General features: G+C 36.2%; 4 protein-coding genes across 4 annotated transcripts; 2 read left to right on the top strand and 2 right to left on the bottom strand.

Moving 5' to 3' along the window:
• The first annotated feature begins 2,866 nt into the window (after positions 1–2,866).
• LOC121633398 (protein yippee-like 5) lies at positions 2,867–5,388 on the top strand. The gene is made up of 3 exons (XM_041975377.1): positions 2,867–3,010; positions 3,607–3,773; positions 4,136–5,388. Exons 2-3 carry the CDS (start codon positions 3,633–3,635, stop codon positions 4,355–4,357), a joined length of 363 nt encoding a protein of 120 aa, XP_041831311.1. The 5' UTR covers positions 2,867–3,010; positions 3,607–3,632; the 3' UTR covers positions 4,358–5,388.
• Positions 5,389–5,599: 211 nt separating this feature from the next.
• Positions 5,600–10,838, top strand: slc35a1 (solute carrier family 35 member A1). Its single transcript, XM_041975367.1, has 8 exons — positions 5,600–5,789; positions 6,044–6,224; positions 7,278–7,437; positions 7,973–8,125; positions 8,222–8,288; positions 8,368–8,544; positions 8,619–8,753; positions 10,005–10,838. The coding sequence occupies exons 1-8, from the start codon at positions 5,783–5,785 to the stop codon at positions 10,142–10,144; spliced, it is 1,020 nt and encodes a 339-aa protein (XP_041831301.1). The 5' UTR covers positions 5,600–5,782; the 3' UTR covers positions 10,145–10,838.
• A 54-nt stretch (positions 10,839–10,892) lies between these two features.
• rars2 (arginyl-tRNA synthetase 2, mitochondrial) lies at positions 10,893–17,594 on the bottom strand. The gene is made up of 20 exons (XM_041975360.1): positions 17,465–17,594; positions 17,266–17,339; positions 17,072–17,174; positions 16,662–16,745; positions 16,336–16,436; positions 16,186–16,241; positions 16,005–16,088; positions 15,841–15,917; positions 15,597–15,755; positions 15,381–15,487; positions 14,377–14,472; positions 14,138–14,198; positions 13,513–13,589; positions 13,133–13,257; positions 11,999–12,066; positions 11,789–11,898; positions 11,525–11,620; positions 11,356–11,430; positions 11,202–11,265; positions 10,893–11,109 (listed from the first exon to the last, which is right to left on the bottom strand). Exons 1-20 carry the CDS (start codon positions 17,498–17,500, stop codon positions 11,023–11,025), a joined length of 1,740 nt encoding a protein of 579 aa, XP_041831294.1. The 5' UTR covers positions 17,501–17,594; the 3' UTR covers positions 10,893–11,022.
• Positions 17,595–18,193: 599 nt separating this feature from the next.
• akirin2 (akirin 2) lies at positions 18,194–23,191 on the bottom strand. Its single transcript, XM_041975374.1, has 5 exons — positions 22,689–23,191; positions 22,116–22,250; positions 21,199–21,348; positions 20,417–20,488; positions 18,194–18,862 (listed from the first exon to the last, which is right to left on the bottom strand). The coding sequence occupies exons 1-5, from the start codon at positions 22,858–22,860 to the stop codon at positions 18,852–18,854; spliced, it is 540 nt and encodes a 179-aa protein (XP_041831308.1). The 5' UTR covers positions 22,861–23,191; the 3' UTR covers positions 18,194–18,851.
• Positions 23,192–23,396: the final 205 nt, after the last annotated feature.

The raw sequence follows: 23,396 nt of genomic DNA, 5'->3' as shown, positions 1-23,396 counted from the left end.
TGTCAACATGATGGTAAATTCCTCGGTTTAGTTCTTGACTTTCTGTTTGCCATATCAAAAGATATCAGTAAACTTTTGTCTCTGTTATTACGACTAAGAGCATACAACTAATTTATGATGTTATTGTCTACAATTTATATCAGTGGTGGGGAACCCATGTCCTCGAGGGCCATGATTCTGCAGGTCCTTGCTCCAACACACCCAACTCAAATTGATGAGTCATTGTGCAGAACTGCATAGGTTGTAGGATCCACCTAATTTGAGTCAGGTGTGTTGAAGCAGGAAACACTGAAACCCTTCAGGACAGCTGCCTTTGAGGAAAGACATTAGACACCCCTGGCCTAAAACCTGCAGGACAGCTGCCCTTGAGGACCAGGGTTACCATCAATGATTTGTATTACAGAATTTGGTGTGTTGCAATATAACAGTGTTTATTTAGTTTATGAGTTTATTTATTTGCAGCTGCAGCTCAACACTGCTGCTATTCTTCTTGGGTTCACTCACAAAAGTTACTCCAATAATGTAAAATACAAATGCTCACAATACATCAATGACAATCATCCACACACTCTATATTTTTTAAATCCTACTATATTTTTCATTAATCTACATTAGTCCACTAAACTTAGCAATGAAACTATCAACACTTATAATTTAAAGATTTCATAATCATCTCTCTATATAATAACAACAATACTAATTCCACTATATGCACATACAAATACGTCACCATACATCTATACAACATTCACTATGGTCACCATATTTTTAACCACTGATCATTAATTCCTCATTTTCACCATGCCAATCATGTGATGTGCACTTTATAAAAGCATATCATAATCATTTCTTACTTATTCCAGTTAATACTTCTTTAATGATTATTTAGCTGGGAGCTGGTAATTGTAGAGGGAAGTTTGGGTTTCCCTACGTAAGCAGTTGCCCCCGCGACCCAACTCTGGATAAGTGGCAGAAAATGGATAGATGGATGATTATTTACTATTGGTAAAGTGAAATGACCACCAGCTCTGGTAGTAAAGGTGTGTTTACTTGCACTTCTTATGAATTATGAATAAGGTCTTTCTTGCAATGGTGTTTCTCATAAAAAAAAAAAAAAGCGGAGAATTTATAAGTGTGTCTTTAACATGTTTAATTGTCTTTGCATAAATCTGACATTAGTCCTATAATAACATCTGTACTATGGATGCTGCTCTGTTCTGAAACAGCAGTTTTTAATATTACTATATAGCATATTAAAAGAATAAAACATCAATAAAATAATATGATTATATAATGATTTGATCTTATCTGAAAAAACCCAGACTTTGGCAGCACTAGAAATTCCAAAACTGTCATTTTATTGCTTTTATAGTATATTTACTTTTATTGTTCAGTATGATATAATAGTTCTTCATTCTAAGGCTGTGTACAGCACTTTGGTCAACTATATTGTTTTAAAAGTGCTCTATAAATAAAGTTGGATTGGACTGGAAAATGTTTTCCATTGCCCACAGACAACAGATGGTAGGCAATTTTAGGTTTTATGTACTGTATCTTCATGCTACTTGCCTTGAGTATAAATGAGTTCTGATTCAAAGTTTACTTTTTTAAAAAAGTTCAATTTGGCACTTTATACACTATTATTCACAGAGGCTGGTCTTAGAGTTAAATGAGCATCATAGAGAGCATTTGTGCTTCAGGAATAATCAGTTATCAGGCTTCAATAATAATAAACTGACACTTAAAAAGAAAACTACTATGTCACACACAGAAATATGAGAAATCAGGTAGCAGTTTGGAGTAAAGTGGGAAAATTTGCAGTAACCTTCTGCACAAGAAGGGCAATAAATCCCCCAAGTAACTGTTTAGAGAGACAAAGGAGGGGCCAGAGGAGATAACAAGAAAGTGTGATGACAGACTTCATTTGATACCAAAAGGAGAAACAGCCTGCTGGACAGTGTGTTCATTTGGATTTAAAAAGGCTTGCTGTCACGTATGTTGAATTTGTTGTTAGATGATTCACATTCTTATATAAATCTCATTATCTAGATTGTTTTATTTTTATTTTTTATCTTACTTGTGAGATTAATTTATCACTTGGCAGGATTTGTTTTATAAGGGGAGATGATAAATAAGGCTGTACTGTATCGATGACTGGTTAGGCAGTGTGGCTTAATTTGATTAATGCCAGATTGGTCTGCTCTTCTCTCTAACCAGCTGGCTCTTGTATAACTAGCAGAATAAATACTTAAAGTTTCAGAGGTAGAATTGGATATAAATTTACTCAAGATTTTAACTTTCTTTTTTTTATATTTTTAAACAATATTTATTGCCCTGCATTCAACACCACTGTTTTGAGGGAGTTATGGGGTGTTATGCATTATAATTTTACAAGGAAACATTCTGGTGGAGATCCAGGCGCTGCTAATTAAATACATTTAACTAATAAATTATCAGAAAGTATGATTGTGAGAAAGATAAATAAATAACTAAATAAATGTGAGAATTTTCTCTGGCCAATCAGTGGTCTGCATTAGGGTATGACGTCAACTTTGCTCTGCTTCCCATTGGTCAAAATTACAAGATACTGAAGGTAGACAAGTGTGCTGTTATTCAAAATGAAAGCACTGATATTCTATAGATGGGTGATTGTTTTAAAAAAAATGCCGTAAATGCGGACAGTGGAGGTTTCAGAATATAAATCACTGTATTAATTACAACTAGACCTGTAAAACTGAAAATTGCGCGATTTTTCTTAAAATCTTTTCATTTATTTTACTCTAGTAAAATTTATTTTGAAAGTAATAAACGGAAATCATCTTTCACATTCTTGCTAACTATTTTGAAAACCACACAATTACTAACTTCCGGTGTCTGTGTGTTACGATAATAACATCTGGAGAAACGTACATATTTTTTTATTAGCCCGAGGAGGCCTGAGGCGATTTTACGACACTAAATAAAATCTCTTTCTCTCTCTTTTGAACACGTATTCATCAGAAGTTACAAGGTGCGACATATCAAAGTTACTTTACTGTTTGATGTACCATTAGTTAGCTTATTAATGTTTTGTGTCTGTCAAGATTTCATGTTTGACGTAGCATAGATCTATATTTTCATTTTTTTAACGTCGTTATTTATGAAACATTCATTAAACGAATTAAGCAAATATGTTAATTTCTATCAAAATAACTTAACGATGTTATGGTTTGTTTATTTATTTGCTTGGTATTTTTTTTTCCCCCTCAACCCTGTGAACCGACATGATGATACATTCAGGTGATCCCTGCGATTTCTTGTGGGGGTACATCTAAGATTGAACAGTTAACAAAATCGAAACACAAGATATTCAGCCTATTCCGATGTTATAAAAAAAATAAACAATCGGGTTAAATAATTTATTGTGACATTAGTTGCTTTAAATAATATTTTTTAAAAAACTCATTGGAAATCAGCAACTAATAATAAGGAAGAAACACACACACACAACCTGATACATGGGTCAAACCTGCTAACTATTGGAATTACTCTGAAATTCTCTTATACAGCTGAAGCTCATCCAAGGATTGGAGAAACGGTCTCATAGGATTGTATTCTTTACTACAGGTTTTATTGACCTGCTGGTAGCCAAAATGGGGCGCATCTTCTTGGATCACATTGGTGGAAGCCGCCTCTTTACTTGTGCTAACTGTGACACCATCCTGACCAACCGGACTGAACTCATCTCCACACGCTTCACAGGAGCAACCGGTAGAGCTTTCCTGTTCAACAAGGTACTTGCACATCACCTCCCTCTCATTAGACAAGCTATGAAGGATAGCAGACATGTTTTCTTTGTGGAATTTGACTGGAATGTTATTAATGCACTAAAATTTATGTATTATGATGATGCAATGGCATTTTGACCCAAGTTTGAAAATTGGTTTTAAAATTGAAATGCATTTGTTGTTCTGTTTCTCAACGCTTTTCAAAACAAATCGGTTAACAAAAGTGAAGAATTAAGGGTCTGTTTAGGCTTAATTGAGTTAAGTGCATTTTCTACATTTGGTTCACATCTATCAGTTATAGGCAACCCAACCACTGTCAGCAGAAAAATCTAATAAAAGTGACAGAAATTCTTTTTGCTGCATTTCAGGTTGTAAATCTGCAGCACAGCGAGGTACAAGACAGAGTCATGCTGACAGGGAGACACATGGTGCGAGACGTCAGCTGCAAGAACTGCAACAGCAAGCTGGGCTGGATGTACGAGTTTGCCACTGAGGACAGTCAGCGCTATAAGGAAGGTCGAATCATCCTGGAGAGAGCGCTGGTGAGGGAGAGCGAAGGCTTCGCGCATGCTCCCTCTGATAGTTCCTGAGTTCACTATTGTTTATGTCACTATGCTTAAGTCATGCGTTCAACAGTGTTGCCTTCAGCAGCAGTGCACATGCTTGCATGGAAAGTGTTCCTTTTGTAAGTAGAATATAAGCAGAGCTACCCCACCATAATATCTCTGTTTGGGTATTTGTAGGGAGTTCAAACAAAAGGGTGAATAGTGTTGCTTTTCTACCCATTTGAAACCACCTACAGTTTCAGTAGGCGCCCGACAGGCAGTGGTATTGTATAGGTGCAGTAGGATGTCGACTGCTGCTCTCAGATGAGAAGATTTTCTCATGCAGCGCTCACTGAACTTCAAACAGAGACAGTATTAACTTCTAAACAGAAAACTGGGACAACTGAGACCATTGATGCTGTTTGATTTAGTTCAGTTATACCTATTTGCGTAAAGTATGAGTAACTGACCATTATGCTACAAAGCAGCTCTTTTCTGAAAAGATTTCAGTCAGATGCATTACTGAACAATCTGTTGAAAAAACCTATCAGTGTTAGGTGTAATAAAAGAAAGAATACAAAAGACAGAGTTTAGAAATTTATATATATATATATATATATATATATATATATATATATATATATAAATCAATTTACCATTGATATTCTGTGAACTAAGCCATGTGTTTTTGACTATAAAGAATTCATACATTTTATTTTAACCTATTAGTAAATAAGGAAAACATTTATCAGAATATGTTTATGATAGAGCTCCTGAATTTAGCTGATTTCATTAATATGTAACTCAGTGCACTAATTGCTGCACACATCCTTTTCATTAAAGATGAGTTATTGTCTTTTTTATGTTCTTTTCTTTTTTTTAATAAAACAACAATAACTTTAGATTTGTTGGGTGAGAAAAAAATTGAATTAATCTATTTTTTGCTCTTTTGTGTGTGTGTGTGTGTGCGCGCGCGCGCGCAACTTGTTTGGCAAAATTTGTGTATTGAAAATGTGTGTAGTAGTAGTATTAATCTGAGAAACACTCTAAACAGGATAATAAAAAATGGGAAAGTATCACTTGAAGTCCTGTTTAACATTTCCTCTTGAAAATTCAAGTCTTTCTCACCGCGTTGGTCGAACAATTGATTGAAATTGTAGTTTTTGTTTTATGTTGGTAAACATTTATTCATTTTGGACTGCATGAGACATAAAAAAATGTACTTTCAAATGCTTTGATTGGCCAGTTTATAGAATTACGGGAGATCCGGGCATGAAATACAAACGTACCCTTTCACTTTCGCTGCATTCTGGGAAATGAAGGTAGCAGGAAGCTAGATTCGTTGCTTTGATGACCTGTTGGCTGAACAGCATTCTTCCATCTGGATTGGCAGTTTTATCATTGTGACATGTAACCTGAGCAGATTATTTGACTTCATTCCCACTCGTGCGCACACAAAGCAGATGAAATATGACCGGTGAGTTTTTATTTTTTCATTTTACCAATGCTATTGGAAGCTAACATAACGGTTGGGGGGGCAGTTACGTGTGGTAAAGAAAGGGTACAACACAGCTGATATAAATAAAATTATCTTTAAATGCAAAAGTTTTCGTCTGACTTTACTCTTAATAAAGTGAAGTACTAATATAACAACTAAATCAAAATTATAAAACGATTTAAAAAATTGATACAGTGGTTGATGGCTACATTTCTACTCATTTGTCTCCTCAGAAAACGTGAGCGTCATCTTCAAACTTTACTGTCTAACAGTAATGACACTGGTGGCAGCTACATACACAGTGGCATTACGGTACACAAGGACCATTTCGTCCGGGGATCTGTACTTCTCCACCACTGCAGTATGCATCACCGAGGTCATTAAATTAATACTGAGTTTGGGAATGCTGGCGAAGTAAGTGTTTGGAATTTCATGCAGTATTATATATATATTTCTATATACAGATTATTGACTGTTGATTTAACAAGACGCTTCCGTTTTAAAGCTTTTTGAAGCAAAGATTTGTAAACATTAGTCGAAAAGCTTCGTTAGGCATTTAGTTTGGATCTGGTGTGGCATCATTTTAATTTTTATCAAACCATTTTGCGATCTTTTAATTCTCACTGGTTGAAGACATTTTTCATTATAGAAATATTTAATCACAGATAAAGGCCATTAGTCAAAACAACTTTACATTCATTTGCAGTTACACTTCCATTCTAGGAGGAGGCCTAAACTATACCTTGTAATCTTAATTGGACTTACCTGGTAAAATATAGGTTAAATAATAACAATAAAAAAGCAACAAATGACCTTTGATAACATCACAGAGCAACTGAATCCCTTTCTTTGCATATTCCTTTGTGATCCATCTGTATCTATATTTTGCTGCAATAGTCAGACCACATCTGATGGCTAATGTAAAGAACAAGTTGTATAGGAGATGATTCATATGCCCCAGATAAACCTATTGCTGTCTTGTAGGAATAGTCATGGATAGATCTTCTGTTCAGTGAAATTTGATGCTTTGCTGTGATGAAGAAGCTAGGCTAAGTCCTTCCTCTGTGCATTTCTGCTGAGGCACATGTCAGCTTGTCCTGTCATAGCCTGTACAGCTATTATTCCATATAGATTCAACACAGAAGAATAATCCAGCCTTAATTGTTTATTCTCTACACTGCTGATCGTGGTTGTTTAGTTAAAAATGTACCTTTTAAAAAGGATCAAAGCTCACCCCAAGCAATATTATCTTTGTGCTCAGTATCACTTAATACTGGGATGAGCAAACAGGGATGCATTTCTTTGAATTTATTCATGTCATATTTATTTGTTGTTGGTTCTCAGATGGAGAGATTTTCTATTTTTATCATCAGCTTTTAGAATATTTTTGAAAGCATAAAATTCTTCATTATAATCTTCATGAGTGGGATTAATGTCTGTGTGATGCTATTTCTTCTCTTTAAACAGAGAAACGGGAAGCCTTGTCAGGCTCAAGAACGCCATCGAGGAACACATATTTTTCAGTCCAAAAGACCTCCTGAAGCTGAGCGTGCCTTCAATAGTGTATGCAGTTCAGAACAATATGGCCTTTGTTGCTCTGAGCAACCTTGATGCAGCTGTTTACCAGGTGTGACAAAAATTCTGTTATTCAGATGTTCAGATGCTTTCAAAATCCAAAACTGAAATTTTCACTTTATACCTTTTTGAGATGATATTTTTTGCAGTCGTGCACTATTTGTTTTATAGTATAATGGGGATATTTGAAGATGAAATGGACCAGAAATGTTAATTTTGGCCAAAATTTTAAATGTGTGCAGTTAAGGGAAAAAAAGAACCAATAAGAAAAATGAAAACACACTTTGACATCAAAATATGTCACAGGCCTGGTTAAAAGAACATGAGGATGTCCCTCGTCTTCTCCACTATGCTAAAGCATAAAACTTAAATCTCTGGGAAATGAGACAGTTGTTTTCTACAAAGTAGTCAGTGGAGACTCCTTACGGCTTAAAAATGAGAGATTTCAGTTTTTGATTTTTAATACATTTTTAAAAAACATTTTAATAATGTCTTCAGCTCGTATTATCAGTATCAGACTGGTTGAAGCTAAAACAGAACCGGTAAATTCGGAAGGTTTTAGATTTGCCTTCTGTTTTGTCATGCAGGTGACCTATCAGCTGAAGATCCCCTGCACTGCTTTGTGCACAGTCTTTATGCTGAATCGCTCTCTCAGCCGACTGCAGTGGTTCTCAGTATTCATGCTCTGTGGTGGCGTTACACTCGTGCAGTGGAAACCTGCAGAGGCCACTAAAGTTCAGGTAGGGGGTGCCAGTTAAGATATGTTTAACCTGTCTTTACCACCTGCTGTGTTTAGCATCTGTCCAGTAGCTGACATAGTTCCCTTCTTTCCACAGATTGAGCAGAATCCCTTAATTGGGTTTATTGCCATTGCTGTTGCTGTCCTCTGCTCTGGATTTGCAGGTAAAATTAACACTTGATTCTGGGATAGATTTTTAGTAATTGGTTAAATTGTTTAACAAAGTCTTTTTTTTTCATTGAGGTGTGTACTTTGAGAAGGTCTTAAAGAGCTCAGATACATCTCTGTGGGTAAGGAACATCCAGATGTACCTGTCGGGCATCGTGGTCACCCTTATTGGTGTTTATATGAACGATGGAGATAAGGTCCTGGAAAAAGGCTTCTTCTTTGGTTATACACCCTGGGTGTGCTTTGTAGTATGTAAGTATGACTAAACTTGAAATTCTTTTCTTTCAATTTGCTATTTGGCTGACTTTTTTCTCTCTGTGCTTTAGTTCTGGCCAGTGTTGGTGGTCTTTACACATCAGTGGTGGTGAAGTACACAGACAATATCATGAAGGGCTTCTCTGCTGCAGCTGCTATTGTTCTCTCAACCGTTGCGTCTGTCTTATTGTTTGGACTGCAAATAAGTGAGTTTGCTTCTCACATCCACATTATAAGTATTCAAAACTGCAATTTCTGCAGCCTGTCTGGTTCACCAAGTGAACACACTGTGTGGTGCAATACTGAATCGAGAGAAGTGAGGAGTAAAAAAAATAAATTCAAACAAATTGCAAAATACCTTTTTAAAATATAGCAGCACAACAAAGTGCACTGAGCAGATCACATACTTCCTCTACCTCTAATCAAATCCTGCTACTTAGAGGACCCAGATTGCGTGAAGTAATACTAAAATCTTTCGCCATTTCAATAAAAAAACAACATGAAAATGACAGGCACCCTGAACTCATGAAAACAAAAACCTTGAAGTGGTGTCTCCTCTATTTAACCCATAAAGGCCCGACCCATGAAAAAATGGTAAGGTCCATTTTTTAAAAATATGAGGTCTTTATTTGGCCCCTTAACAATATGTAACAAAAAAAATTTACATTTTTTGCGGGGGGGGTATCTACCATTGATTACCATGTGATAGTTTAAAAATATTATAATGTGGTTTTTTGCTTCTGGGTATCTATTAGGGGACAGGAGACAAGTATCAGATTGTGTTCAACAGGATTTTAAGGAAAGTTTATACCATAAATTAATGCAAAATGTTTAAGAAACTGTATGTGAAAAATATGTCACGTTGGGCTCTTATGGGTTAAGCCATAACTTCACCTTTATAGTACATTTGAAGCACGTTGGCCATCATAATACAGTCGTAAGTACACAAGGTTGGTACAGTGAAACTGCAAATGGCTCCTTAAATCAGTTGTTTTTCCTCTGGTTCTGTCAGAACTGGTTGACTTGCACAGTGACTCTGGTGGTCGATAAGTCCTGAAAATTTCAGATACATTTTTTAGAATATACATAATGCTTTAAATTCTTCATTATTATGGCAGTTACTGTGCAGTTTGGTATTAATGGACATACCCGTTAACAATTTTATACACATATGCATAGCATATGGTGTTAATTTAACAAATAAAAATTGTGGTTTTTCTGGAAATTTCAGATGTAAAATAAATGAGCAGAATAATAAAAATAACGAACAAAAGTATCTTGCATTTAAATAGATTATTTAGGGGGGCAACTGTCAGGGAAATGTTATGCTGCACTTAGTTTTAAAATGTTAAAAAGTTAACAAATATTGGTACTTAGTTTGATAAACAGGGAACCAGATAACATGTTTTTACTTAAAATAAGTTCTAAAAATAATTATTGTTTCCTTTTTTTTGTAGCGGCCGCGTTTGCCTCTGGAGCAATCCTTGTGTGTACTTCAATTTACCTGTACGGACTTCCAAAGCAGGACACATCCAAAGTGACCAGCCAATTCAAAGACAAAGACACCGAATCCAAACAGAAACTGATCACTGTGTGAGTCACAAACTCCCAGCAGAAGATTCTCCAATGCAGGAGAACAAGGTCTGCTTAGGACTCCTTGATTTCTGGGGAGCTACAGGAGATCATGCACTGGAGAGGATTACAGAGCCACTTTATAAACACTGAGTTAGGTTGCCCCTATGTGCAGTTTGACAGAAATTAGTTTCTGTTCTTCTTTAGTGTAGATCTCTTTCTTATACTCACATGGAAACAGCTGTACTATCAGTTTCCAGTACAGCTATTTAAAAGTAATTTGATGAAATCAATGTTTTGTGCCAGATTTAAGCCATCTTTCAATAACCAGATGTATTGAGAGTGACCCTTGGAAGTTAGCTGCTGGTAAGGTTTGTAAATCTAATGCAGTCAGTGAAGTCATGAACACATATTTGGTGTTAAATGGTTTACTTTTTTTGGGGGGTTTTTTTTTTTTTTGGTTTTTTGAAGGACACATATCTGTTCCATATAAAAGAGGGTTTTCATTTTCCATCAGTATTTAATTTACTCTGTGTGTGCAGTATGTCTTAAATCCAAGTCACATTTTGGTAATTCTGACTGTATTCATAGGAAAACAAACCTGAAAGGATGTTGCATGTTTGATCATGTCTCTCCAATGTCTTGTCTTTTGTATCACGTCAGTGTTTATTTGAATGCTATTTTGAAGCTTTTATTAAATCTGAACTAGATTAATTACATGTGAAAGCAGTAAGAGTATTGTTTCTAGAAGACACCAATTTAATTTGAACAAGTTGACTTTAACAAAGAAAGATAATTTTATTAAAAAAAAAATAAAAAAGGGATAGGAGGCTTTTTGTGTACAATACATATCACTATAACATGGTTATAGTATGGTACCTACAACAATAATAAAAGCTAGTTTCACATTTTATTAACCGGAGTGATGCCCAGGATTCTCATCCCATTGGCCAGGACTGAGCAGGCACCACTAAACAGTTGTAATCTTGCCTGTTGATAATAAGCAAATAAGAAATTTTATTACATTTCAGTGCTTGCTGATAAGAGCTTAAATATGTCCACAAAGGTTTTTGGTTCTATACCTGTGCAATATCCAGCGGGCTTCCTTTCACCGGCAGCTCTCTGTGTGCTGAAGCAATAAAGTGACTGCAAGGCACCAGAAACAAACATAAAATACAATGGTGTAAAGTAATACTTTCAGCCTGAGCAGCACACAAAGCCCTTACTGATCCTTACCACAGCTTCAGTAAAAAGTTCACAAGGTGTTTTGGTTGCAGATCCTGAGCCGACTGATACAACACCTCATCATAACTACAAACAAACGAAGATTTGGTCAAAGAGGAGCAAATATTGATATTAAACTAGCAGAGAAGGTTTTGCTTGCAGAGGAGGAACGTTTGCTTACCGAAGGAGGTGCTGCAGGATGGTGACACATGTCTGCTCATGCAGAAGAGACGGGTCAAACGTTGCTGCCGCCACATCTTTATTCCTTTGCATTAAACTGCAGCAACAGCGTTATAGTTAACATGTGAACTATTTGTGTTGCAAGTCTTACTGGTTTTGTTTTGGGAGGGACATTTCCAGATGTTGCTTTGTAAGTAGGCAGATAAAACTAAGTGTAAATATAAATGTTGCAAAAGAGGAGACCAAATAACTAATGGACACAGACCTGCAGAGTCTAGCATGTGTGTACTGAAGGAAAACGCCCGTGTCGCCCTGAGCCTGCAGCATCCGGTCCCAGTCAAACTTGTAATCGGACTGCAGGGGACCTTTGAAGTCCTGAAATGTAATTGGAAAAGGGAAAAAAATCATTACACTGAAAATAAAAATGTAACTGCTTTAAGTGTTCAGTTCAGATCTGTTAGCTTTGATAACTGACCTGGACTATGAGTGCACTGATTCCTACTTTCTCGGCCGTGTCCTCTGGGTTTTCAAGTTCCTTTGTGGCTGTGGAATAAAGAAAAAACTGGTGTCACTTTTGTCCTTATGTACAATATATACCCACAATATGTGGGTTTTTTTTGTCTCATTACTTTGATCTTTCCTTAATAACAATGAAATGGATCATGTTGGTTACAGTATTGTGGTTTGGATAAGAGAATTTCTAATGCAACAACAACAACATTCCTAACCAACAAATCTACATGTAGTGATGTTACGTGTGACACAAAAGCCTCAAAGCCTGTATCAAGTAAAGGTGGCGTGTCAAAATAAAGCCTGAAGCGATTATTTTCCTGAACATCACGTGACCAAAGACACATGAGGCCCCGTTTTTCCTTATTCACGCAAGTGTCTCGTGTGATTCGAGCTGCTGATAAAGCTGCAGATAATTCAAGAAATGCTCTGCGTAATTCCAGGTGACAGTGAGGTGATACAACACATGCAGCACCGATGAAAGCAAAAGACATAAGCAGTTTGGGAATATTTTTAAATGATACATTCCAATAAGATAAGATTTAACTTTAATCTGCTAGAAAGAAAGAAAGAAAAAAGAAAGAAAGAAAAGAGAAAGAGAAAGAAAGAAAAAGAAATCTAGATAGGTATGTAGATATCTACATGTAGACAGCTGCCACATTTGCAAAAGGGAGCAGAATACCCCATGTACAATCTACTAATCTTTACTGTATTTGTTAGAAAAAAAAAATACTAAAATAAATTAAACTAAATTGTTTACTAATAAAAAATTGCTGCTAATGAACCAAACACAGACACCACAGCAAAAACCACCACTAAGTCCTTTGCAGCCCAAGGGAGTGGATAATATGAATAATGCACACCATTAAAATTAAATGTGGCTTTTAAAAAATCCATCACTGTGGGATACTAATGAATCACTAATGTTTCAAAGTTTAAGATTTATTTGTGTTAATGCACAGCAGCCTCAGCTGGCCACAATAATTACTCTGCAGGCACCTGTTGGTCGAGCATAATGCAAATGTTCTGTAAATGATGATGCTAATTTTTGGGCTCTTGGGCTCTATTTCTAAATAGCTGAATGCATGACAAGCTTTACTGTTTGACTGCCTCATGTTGTGGAGCATTCTCATTCGAGCTTCGTCCAGCACATCCTCTAGGAAAACCACGTCTCCAGTCCTTGTCTTCATGCCCTGAACCAGACCGAAGGACACATGCTGACACCTAAAAGCAATAGTTAAATACCTTTATTCAGGTAGAAATAGCAATCTTAAACCCACATCTTTCCCTCCAGCAACATTGCTCTAATAGATGACGTATGTCTGGTGACGCAGTGTTAAGTGTGCAACAGTAAAAATGAACACTAAATCCAGTTTCATTAGCTATAAAAACAAAGTAAAATGCTGCAGCCAGGGAGGAAGGTTTCTGTTACATTAAATCTCACAGGTTTTGAAGTTGTATTGTGCATAATTTGGTTACCTGCCAGCCCAAGAATGTCCCATAGCAAGCAGAATGTGGAACAACTGGTAGAAGTGGTGCTTTTGACTTTTGTCCGTCTTAAAAAAATATATAGATTAAACAAACAGATGGAAGAAAAGTAGTAGAGTGAGTTGGATATCTGAAGCATCACATCAGCTTCCACAGTTTACAGTAAGTCATTAAACAAGGAAGTCATTAAACAAGGAAACAGGTTTGTATTTTCGGTGTCTGTCAAGAGACTGATCCCTCATTTTACATCAGTGTGACTATGTGAGAGCTTATAAAGAGAACAAGCCCACTTCTGCAAATAAAGTGTACATTTTCCTTTAAATAGATTTAGGGGGAAAAAGGCAGCAACCCCAGCAATATTAAAAAGTGCTGATAAATGGTTCAATGTAATGCTTTAATTAAAGCATAATATCCTATTTAGCTGCTTAATTGTATTAATCTGTCTGTGCTTGCTTTCAATGAACCACTTATTAATTTAAGTTATAAAACAATAGAAAATGGTGATAAATCCACCCATTCATAATATTCTACAACCTATGGCAAGACAAAAACTGTGATAAACAAGATAAACTATTTACTTTCATTAACAAATTACTGAGTTTTCCAATGTACTTACCACATAAATCATCTCATCAAAACAGTAATTTTCTTTTCGGCTAATAGCTGCTGCGATGTCTCTGTGACAAAATGGAAAAATAAATGTCTTTGCAGCAATGAGACGCAGTGACACATTATGAACCAATACTTTCAGAAAGGGAGGGATAAAAAATTTTATTGACACCACAAATACTCTGATTCTGTGGATCACACAGCTGACTAAATTTGGTGCTGACTTTAAAACCTGCTTATACTGACCTGGTGATGTAGAGAGTTGTACCATCACTCCGGAGTAAAGTACAGACGCTGCTCATGTCTCCATCAGGGGAGAGATCAACCACACCGGTCCCCTTGCTGTAAACACAAAACAAACAGCAACAGCAGATGCAGAGGCTTTACTTTTGGGTTCAAGTTACTGTGAATCAATTTTAAATGGCACAAAACAACAACAAAAAAATACTAACAAGGGCTATAATCAATAGATTTATTTTTAGCTGTGTGTAATACACACAGACTGCAAATAACCAAACACCAAACAAAATAAAGACAATACAGAAATCTCTTAAGCTGCAGTACTAGCGGTGGCCACTAGGTGTCTCTAAAGCATCATAGATTGTTGCTCTGTGGTGCTTCTGAAAATTATTCCAAAAGGTAAATTAAGTGAATATTTGACCTAAAGAGTACATATTGTTTGTTTTATTTATGTATTTTTGGCTGCAGAAAGCCTTTGATAACAACAGTCAAACTCTCAACTCAAAACAGCAACTTATAATCCATTGTCCAACATCAAGGTCACTTTTATTAACTTTCAGATAATGATCTGATTATGCAGCTTCACACAGTGTTTCTTCATAAAATTTCAGGTCATGTGCTGTTTTGATATTTTTGTTTACACTTGCTGTTTTCAGCATAAAAAACTTAAGTATAACTGCATGCAACCTGCTCAGCAACAAACAGGCACAAACCTAATAAACTGAAAAGAGTGTGGCATTTAACAGCTTAATTGCAACATCTTTCAGGATTGGAGCAAACTCAGTCTTAGAGAGTATCTAGTGATGTTTTATTAACTGCAAAGCACAAACATTGCTCAAAAAGAACAATACGGGTGCAGCAATTCTCAATCACATAAAGAATAATGTGCATTACAGGTCACTAATTAAAGTTAAAATCTTTCACCTTGTAATTAGAACTAAACTCACTGCATGTGAGTGTTCTTGTAGCTCATTTATTGCAACAACTACTTGTCAAAGGCTGTTACATACTCTGAGGTTTTCAACAGTCCTTGGCTCTGCAGCTGCTGCCCCACCTCCTGGGCTTGGGCTTGATGAAATGATTCCCCGCTGTAAATGTCAAAGTGGACCCCTAACCGCTAGAAAGATTTGAGAAAAATCTCAGCAAGGTAATGACATAATCCCATGTCTTTCAAATGTCACATCATCTTTGTATTTCAGATTTCTAAGATGTCTGAAAGGCCGAACCTTATAAACATGCTGATACTCCTTCACTGTGATCTCTCTGAACTGTTGCCATAACGACACAGCTTGGCTCTCATGCTGCTCCAGCTGTTTAAAGAAGTTTCTTGCAGCCTTCTTTATATCTTCATTGCATTCTGCTTCCTTATTGACTTGAACATAAACCTGAAAGACAAAAACACAAAATGCAGTCAGACCATGGCACCATTAACAATATTTCATGCACTCATTCAGCTAAATGAATGATCACCTCAAACAAATGCTGTAAGGGATTTTCTTTTAATTTCTCCTCACATCCAAACTGACCGAACCCAGCTCCCAGCAAACCTGAAATCCAATAAAGACTTCTTGTTTTGTTGATTAAAATGACACACAAGGAAAACCTTTTTAAGAAATATATCATAGTCTACTCACCAAACTGCATGCCCCAATCTCCGAGGTAGTTCATTCTAATAACATTGTTTCCAAGGGATTCTTTCAGGTTAGCAATGAAGTTGCCTAAGAGGGATTTGGCGCAAAATGTAAGTTCACTGAGAACACAATTCACATGCACATTAACCTATAAACGTATCATGGCATTGGGTTTAAAACTGACCAATAATTGTAGAACGCAAATGTCCAGCATGAAACTTTTTGGCAATATTTGGAGAGCTGAAATATGCAAACACATAAACTTTCTTAATATATCTTCAAGAGGGGAGACTTTGGTAATATTAAAGAAGAGGACACATAAAACTAAGCTCACCTATACTCCACTAATGTTGTTCCTTTCTTAAGAGTATTAAAAAGTTCACTATTTAACCCAAACTTCTCATCCTCTCCTTTTCCAAATGGCTCCAACAATTTCTGGAACAGACAAAACAGATTTTGATGTGAAAAGTGTTTTTTTTTTGTGTGTGTGTATTGAAATAAACATTAGTATAGAATAGTCACAACGGATAGCACGCTCAAAAGGAGCGAAACGCAGCTCAAGCTTATTTAGTCCCACTTCTTCTCCGCCATCAGTCACTCAGAGCAGAAGCAGTCAAAATATTTATTTTTTCCATCACTTCAGCCAGTGTGATCACAAACCTCAGCGAGAAGTCTGCGATTAACTTTAAAGTTGATCACTCCACATCCAGCAGAGATGTCTTCCACCACACTGTCCTGTTTCAACTGAAACACAGTGTGGATTAGATAGGTTTTTTTTGTGTGTGTGTTTTTACTTAAGTCATGTTAACACGTAAGAGATTTAGATCCTTATTGTAGTTCTGCAATACTCCTACACTTTATGTAGGAAGACACTGCCATCTGAAGCAAGAAAGATGTTACCCAAACTACGGATGGAGGATATATAACAAAAACATGCACACCCTACTGAACAGTCAAAAAATTAAGATACATAATTAAAGAAATGTGTTATTTTTCTGGATAAATTAACACTGATCTGTGTACATTACATCTACTGTTGAAACCAGTTTACTATTTATGTTGAATCTAACCTGAGAGGCCAAGTTATCTGTTTGCAGCTGAATGTCTCCACGTGATGGTAAAATTCCGTTGATTCTTAATGTGCTGAGCGACAGTTTAAAGTCAGCAGGCTGCCTGAAGGGAACAAGATCAGATAACTAAAGAGAATGTGAGAAGATTTAAGAGGACACACATCTGGTTATTATAGGAAGCAAATACACTTAACTGTTTCTTCAGAACGGGAATTGCTGCCAGAGCTGGTATAAACACATCATCAGATTGCTGCAGCGTTCTCCCAAGCTAGACAAAATAAATAAAACAAATTGCATAGTTTCAGCTGTACCTGAATGGTCAGTTCAAGTTTCCAGCAACAAGGCTTGTTAGCATTAGCGCAATCTTATTGTCAACACTCTCAAGTTTATTACCTTCGCTGCAATTCTTTTTCTAAAGAAGCAAGCCATGTTTCCAACACGAAAAATTTAAATATGTTAAAAGTCATGTGAAACAAGCCAAATCTTCTCACGACCCGTTCACATTCAGCTGCCGTACTTACATGTTAACACTACTTCCTGTCCTTTCGTCCAATCACGGGCTGCGCTACTGTACGTCACCAGCGTAAAAAAAAAGGCTAGTTCGATTTTTGCCTCCGCTTCTCCAGAAAGTGAGTCTCGTCTCGTCTCTAATTACGTCAATAGCGCTGAAATATTTTTATAACTTAGAAAAATTTTTAAAAATGAAGCACTAAGAGAGCGAAAACACCCGCCAAGCCATTGTAATTATTTTAACCAGTGTTTGTGGGCATTACTTTTGAGTTAAAAAGTAAATGCAAAATTATCCAAATCCCATCACAGTAAATAATCCTTAAAAAAAATTCCTGGATCTGGGCGGTGATTCGGATTACTCCCAAAATCTAATCACTTGACCCTTTTCCCATTTCTTAAGATTTTAAAATAATCTAATCTAAAAATATGAATTGTTTCAAACAGTTTAAGTGTTGATATATTTCTGCTATTCACGTAATTGTGTAAATGCTTCATTTTCTTTAACTATACTGAAGTTTACAAAAAGATTTAGATTTTTTTAGCCGATGCAAATGAAAAAATTGATTCTATTTTTTTCTTAAACAACAAAAGAAAACACTCAGTACAAACCAAAACATTTAAGTAAAGACTTTATTAATTTTCTTTACTTGAAATAAAAACCATTGAAACCTACAGCAAACCAAAGCAATTAATAAACAAAGTAGAATTTTGTTACAGTCAACTAAAGTCAAGCCAAAAAGGAAAAAACAAAAAACAAAAAAGAGAAAACAATATGGTGTATACAAATGTACAAATGTAAAAGTAGTAATCACCGGTACAGTTTATACAATGTTGAGAAAACCCAAAACAACTCTTCCTGATGTCCAGTCGGAAAGCTGCCTTCATTCAGTCAATGTTCAATCCCTTTTTCAAAACATACAGAAAAACTGCAAAACATCCTCGGTGAAATTACTCAATAGGACACATTAAAAAATTAAAACAAAAGGCCAAGTGTGTGGTGGCAGTCAGCCTTTTGTGAAGGCATCAGAATACAGCCAAATAAATATTGACACGGCAGTTAAGAGGCCACTGGTAGTTTCAGGGAGTCCTCTGACATGTTGGCAGCAGGAAGCCCTCCAAACCCTGGGAGCAACAGCAAATGTTGATGCCACAAAAAGTCCACATAGAGGCGACATGGCACAGCTGGGAGAAAAGTCCATACAGACTCAAGAAGTCCCTGGAGTAGCTTGCGACCCCCCCGCCAAAAAAAAAAAAAAAATCACAGCAGCACTCAGGAAACATCTGTGGAGGGACACAATGGATGAATTTATAAAATATTATGAGATGGCAAAAAAATTGTCAAATGCTCCCTGAACAACATAAAGTTGAATTATATTATTTTATGTAGCCTGTTCTTACTGAGACCAATAATATTATACTGTACAATGCCAAAAAGAGAACAGACATCATCTGGTATCATCAATTTCTAGAAGCAGACTAAGTATAACTAATGCAAAAAAATAAACACAACACAGATTTGTACTAAAGTAAATGCTCTATATAATGTTATTATTAACTAAGTTTGTGGCTCTGTACTTTTCTACAGAGGTATTGCCTCTGTCAGTATTTCTTCTTTATTTAGTTGTGTTCGGGATGTAACTTTTAGATAGTGATAAAATATATATATATATATATATATACTGTCACTGTAACAGAATGGGGACTTCTAATGATGCAGCAACCTCCTACTGAGTTGTGTATGAGAAAGGAAGTTTAATTAACTGCTGTGAAAAAACAAACAAAAAAAAGAACACTGAATTATATTGTATGTCTATCATTTACTGCAATCACTCTTTTACTTCCCTGAACACCACAGCACCCTTACCCATTTAATATCACATTTCAAAGTGGTAAAGGGTGAAAACGTTCCCCTAGGAAATAAGATACCCCTACCTTACTATCATATGTCATCAGAAGTCGTCGCTAGTTGCCATGTCAGACAAAGTGACAGGTATCTATGACAACCAAATGGCAACAAGCTGATGATAAACAAAGATGCCTTAAGGTTTAAATTGCCTGAGCTCTGGGCATATTTTCACATTTGTCTTCAATAAGTTGAAAAAACGAAAGGAGACGTTATGTTTCACACTCGTAGGGCTATGCTGAAGACTGCTAGCGACATTAGCAAACTAGCTAACGTTGAAGTAAATGAACATTACTGGTTAGAGCTAAGTTGGCAATTTTTAAGACAGCCCCATGATGAATGAAATCGTAAATAAATGGCCACAAGAAGGAACACAATTTTAAAATCCTATTTACATCCTTACTGATACTGAATATACATTTATAGGTGCACCCTGCCTTCCTTCTGTCACCATCTTTGCTGATGTATTCGGTGTCTTTCGGGAAATTTTTCAAACCCCCTCGTTTGAAGTGAGGTCCTGGGCTGTATTCATTTGGAGGGTTGTGTGGCCCCCACCCTTAGCCCATCCCCTAACGTGAACACGGGAAACAGAGGGAAGGGTTCAGGGGTAGAAATGGGATTCAGCCTAAAACTTATTAGGCATGGTATTGAAAAAAAAGTTCCCATAACCATTTTGCACCTCTTTACTGGTTATTAAACTACTGGATTAAAAGAAACAGTTGACCAATAGTCCAATTCTTATTTGAGGGCAGCTAGTTGTCAAACTTACTTTAAATATCTAGAAATCAAAATAAACACATGCTATTAACAAAGGCCTTTTGTTAAACTTACAGTTCATTGACTATCATTTGTGTCAAATTCTAACCTTTAGAGACCAATTTGGAGACCATAAAGGGCTACAAGTCTGACAATTACATTGTAAAAATACTCACAACTAGCAGGCTGCTCTCCAAACCTTCGCATCAGCTGGTCATGTGTGAACTTGACGAATGCATCGTATTGCTCTGTGAAAGAAAATACCATTTTTAAATCATTTAAATCATCAATAAAATGTATATTAAGGCCAATGATTATTTAGATAATCCAAAAATTTATGTTATTGTAAAATTAACCAAGTAATCTGATAAAAGATACCAATATAATTATTTACTACCATAATGATAACAGTACAACAGCAGACTAGTTAATTGCTTTCTACTAAATGTCAACTATTGTCAGCAATTATCTGCCTCTTTTTTCCCTTTTTGGTGTCTGTTATCAGCCAGGAAAGTGATTCAGCAATAGACACCAAATAAGACTACATTATAACAGCAGCTTTGTTAAACTAATAGCAATTGAACTTGTGCTACTATGGTTAACTAACTCAGTGTTACAACAAACACAGGAGTAGCGTATTTTTGTTTTTCTTTTGTTTAAACAGTTCCAAACTTCAGACATAATTTGCCCTTTTATTCCACTAGCAGCTAGTTTTTATCTTCTGTTTCTACCACTACACCATCAAATCAAGCCTTCTTTAAATGTAACATGTAAGCATGTTGTGTGACAACAACTTTCTGTGTGATGCATTATGGCAACTGAGCAGAAAATATTTATGTGGATTAAACAAAGCACTGAAACCCATAATTTGCATCAAGGATATTTTGTAATACAGCTATTTAATTACTCATGAAACCATTCAGCCTTAATTTCTAAAATCTAAAATAAGAATTCTTACCAGCAAGCTTTGTCGTCAGTATCTCGTCATACTCCTCACGGATTTTGTCCTCCCGCTCCTTCAGTAGTCTCTCACAGATCATCCCAACCTGTCTGAGGGAAAACAGCGGCTGTTCTTTCCTGGTGGGTGAAGAGGCACCTGAGGATGTACCTATTTGGAAGATTTAAGTAAAACAAACAAGTTAAAATGCTCAAATAGTGGCACCACAACAACTAGGTCAGTCTCATAATAAAATACATACATACCATGGATATTTTAACATCAAGAAGTTAAAGAACATTTACACGGAATTAACAATATACACAAAGATCAAGTGGTGCCTTTTTGATTATAGATGAACAGGTTTTACAAGGCATAAATACAAAACAAAGAGTTCAATCTTTTCTTCCACTCTACATATCATTATCTTAAATCCATTTATCTATAGAATCCTGAAGGGGTTTTTTGTGTCTACAGTGAAAAACATCCAGAATGAAGAATTTCATACATTGATATACTCACTGAGTACATTTTTCATTGAGGCTTAGGGGGGAAAATAACCTAATTCCACTAAAGAAGATAGTGAAAGGCTTTCCATTTACTAGTCCTCAGTGTTGGCTAGCTATAGCAGGGGGATTTTCTATGAAGACGCCAACCATTAGCCATGCCAAACTATAAAATCTACCAAGAGGAAATGACTAACAAGAAGCCATTGTAATAAGATAAGGTGTAGGCATTTAATTTGAGCACCAGGCTTGTAAACAGTAAATATGATCTGCTGTTTGCACACTTCATTCCAACAGGCAACAAGTTTCAATTCTAAACTGTGAAGGATCATGAGTGTAGTTTATATTATCCCTTAGACCTTTAGTGGTTAGTTATTGAATTTAATGAGATACTAGTCAACGTCTTTATTACAACATGCAATATGTAGCTACCTGGTAGGAGAGATGTACCCTGAATGCTCTGCAAATCCTGAGGACAGCAGCCCTCTGTCTGCTGGAAAGCACAGTCCAGATGCCGACGTTTCTGCAGACGCTTGTACTCTTGTTTTATATTGTGTAGAATTTGCTCTGAAACAGACAGATAAAACATTTCTTGATGTATGAAACAACACAGTCATTTTCATAGATTTAACTACTTGACGTTGTTTAGGAGATGAATCCAGATGTTACTGTATTATTGTGCTCAAAATTATACTAATGACCTTAAAAATGCATCCCTGCGTCTAAGTCTGACCCAAACTGAAACTACATAAAATTTATATCTGGCCCAGTATTCCATGTTGTTCGCAACTCACAACGTATTTGTAATCGGACGGAGTTGTAAACAAGCGTTTTTGGCAGCCAACAAAAACAATAAAAACATTCATTCAAACATTCATTTGTTCCATTTACTTCACATCCCAGGATATGTGTTAAAGGGATCGTTTTAACACAGTCCAGTGGATAGTATAAAAATACTTAACCAGTAAGTACATTGCAATACAGGATTAACCATTTTTCCCCCACCTGTGGTGAGTCTGGACGACACTTCTCCAAAAGGTGAGGGCTCCATACGCAGATATTTCTGCGGCGAAGATACCGGCGACATGACGGGTGCACACCTCCTTCTTTTGGGGGAAGCCTGGCTCATTAATGGATCAAAGTCCAGAGTCCTTTTCAGAGTAGCTCCACAAGCCATTGCGCTTTAATGTCTCCGAAATGTGTTAAACAAATAGCCCGGAAATTCCTTATTATCAAGAGAATTTGCTTGCCTGGGCCCCGGTGCTGCTAATGCTAACTAGCGTTAGCTAGTTCGAACCGCAGCAGCTATTCCGGACTAGTGAAGAATATGCACGTTTTTCGTCTGTCGCTCTCTTGTACCGAGTAATCTTACAAAATTTATGTAACCTACAGTATCGTTAAGTAAATTATGTAAAATATCGCAGAATAAACCTAGAATATAATCAGATGATCATTGATTTTTTAACGCATAAAGTCGGGAGCGACTACTGCAATCTGCATCGACTGGCTTCCTTTTATTCTTATACGTTTGCTTACTTACGAGCATGCGCAAGAAAACTGTCTCATTCTGGTACTTGTAGTTTTAAGCCACGTTTTGTTCGTGTATTTTAACTATTCAAAGACTACATTTCCCAAATCCTACAAAAGCGTCCCATTTTAAATTTTATTTTGTTTGCTAACAAATCCCTGAAACCCACGACAAAACTTTTACTT

The sequence above is a fragment of the Melanotaenia boesemani genome, chromosome 22 (genome assembly GCF_017639745.1).
Source record: "Melanotaenia boesemani isolate fMelBoe1 chromosome 22, fMelBoe1.pri, whole genome shotgun sequence".
Taxonomy (NCBI): Eukaryota; Metazoa; Chordata; class Actinopteri; order Atheriniformes; family Melanotaeniidae; genus Melanotaenia; species Melanotaenia boesemani.
Note: the sequence above shows the minus strand (reverse complement) of the source record. Positions and strands in the feature narration are given on the sequence as shown.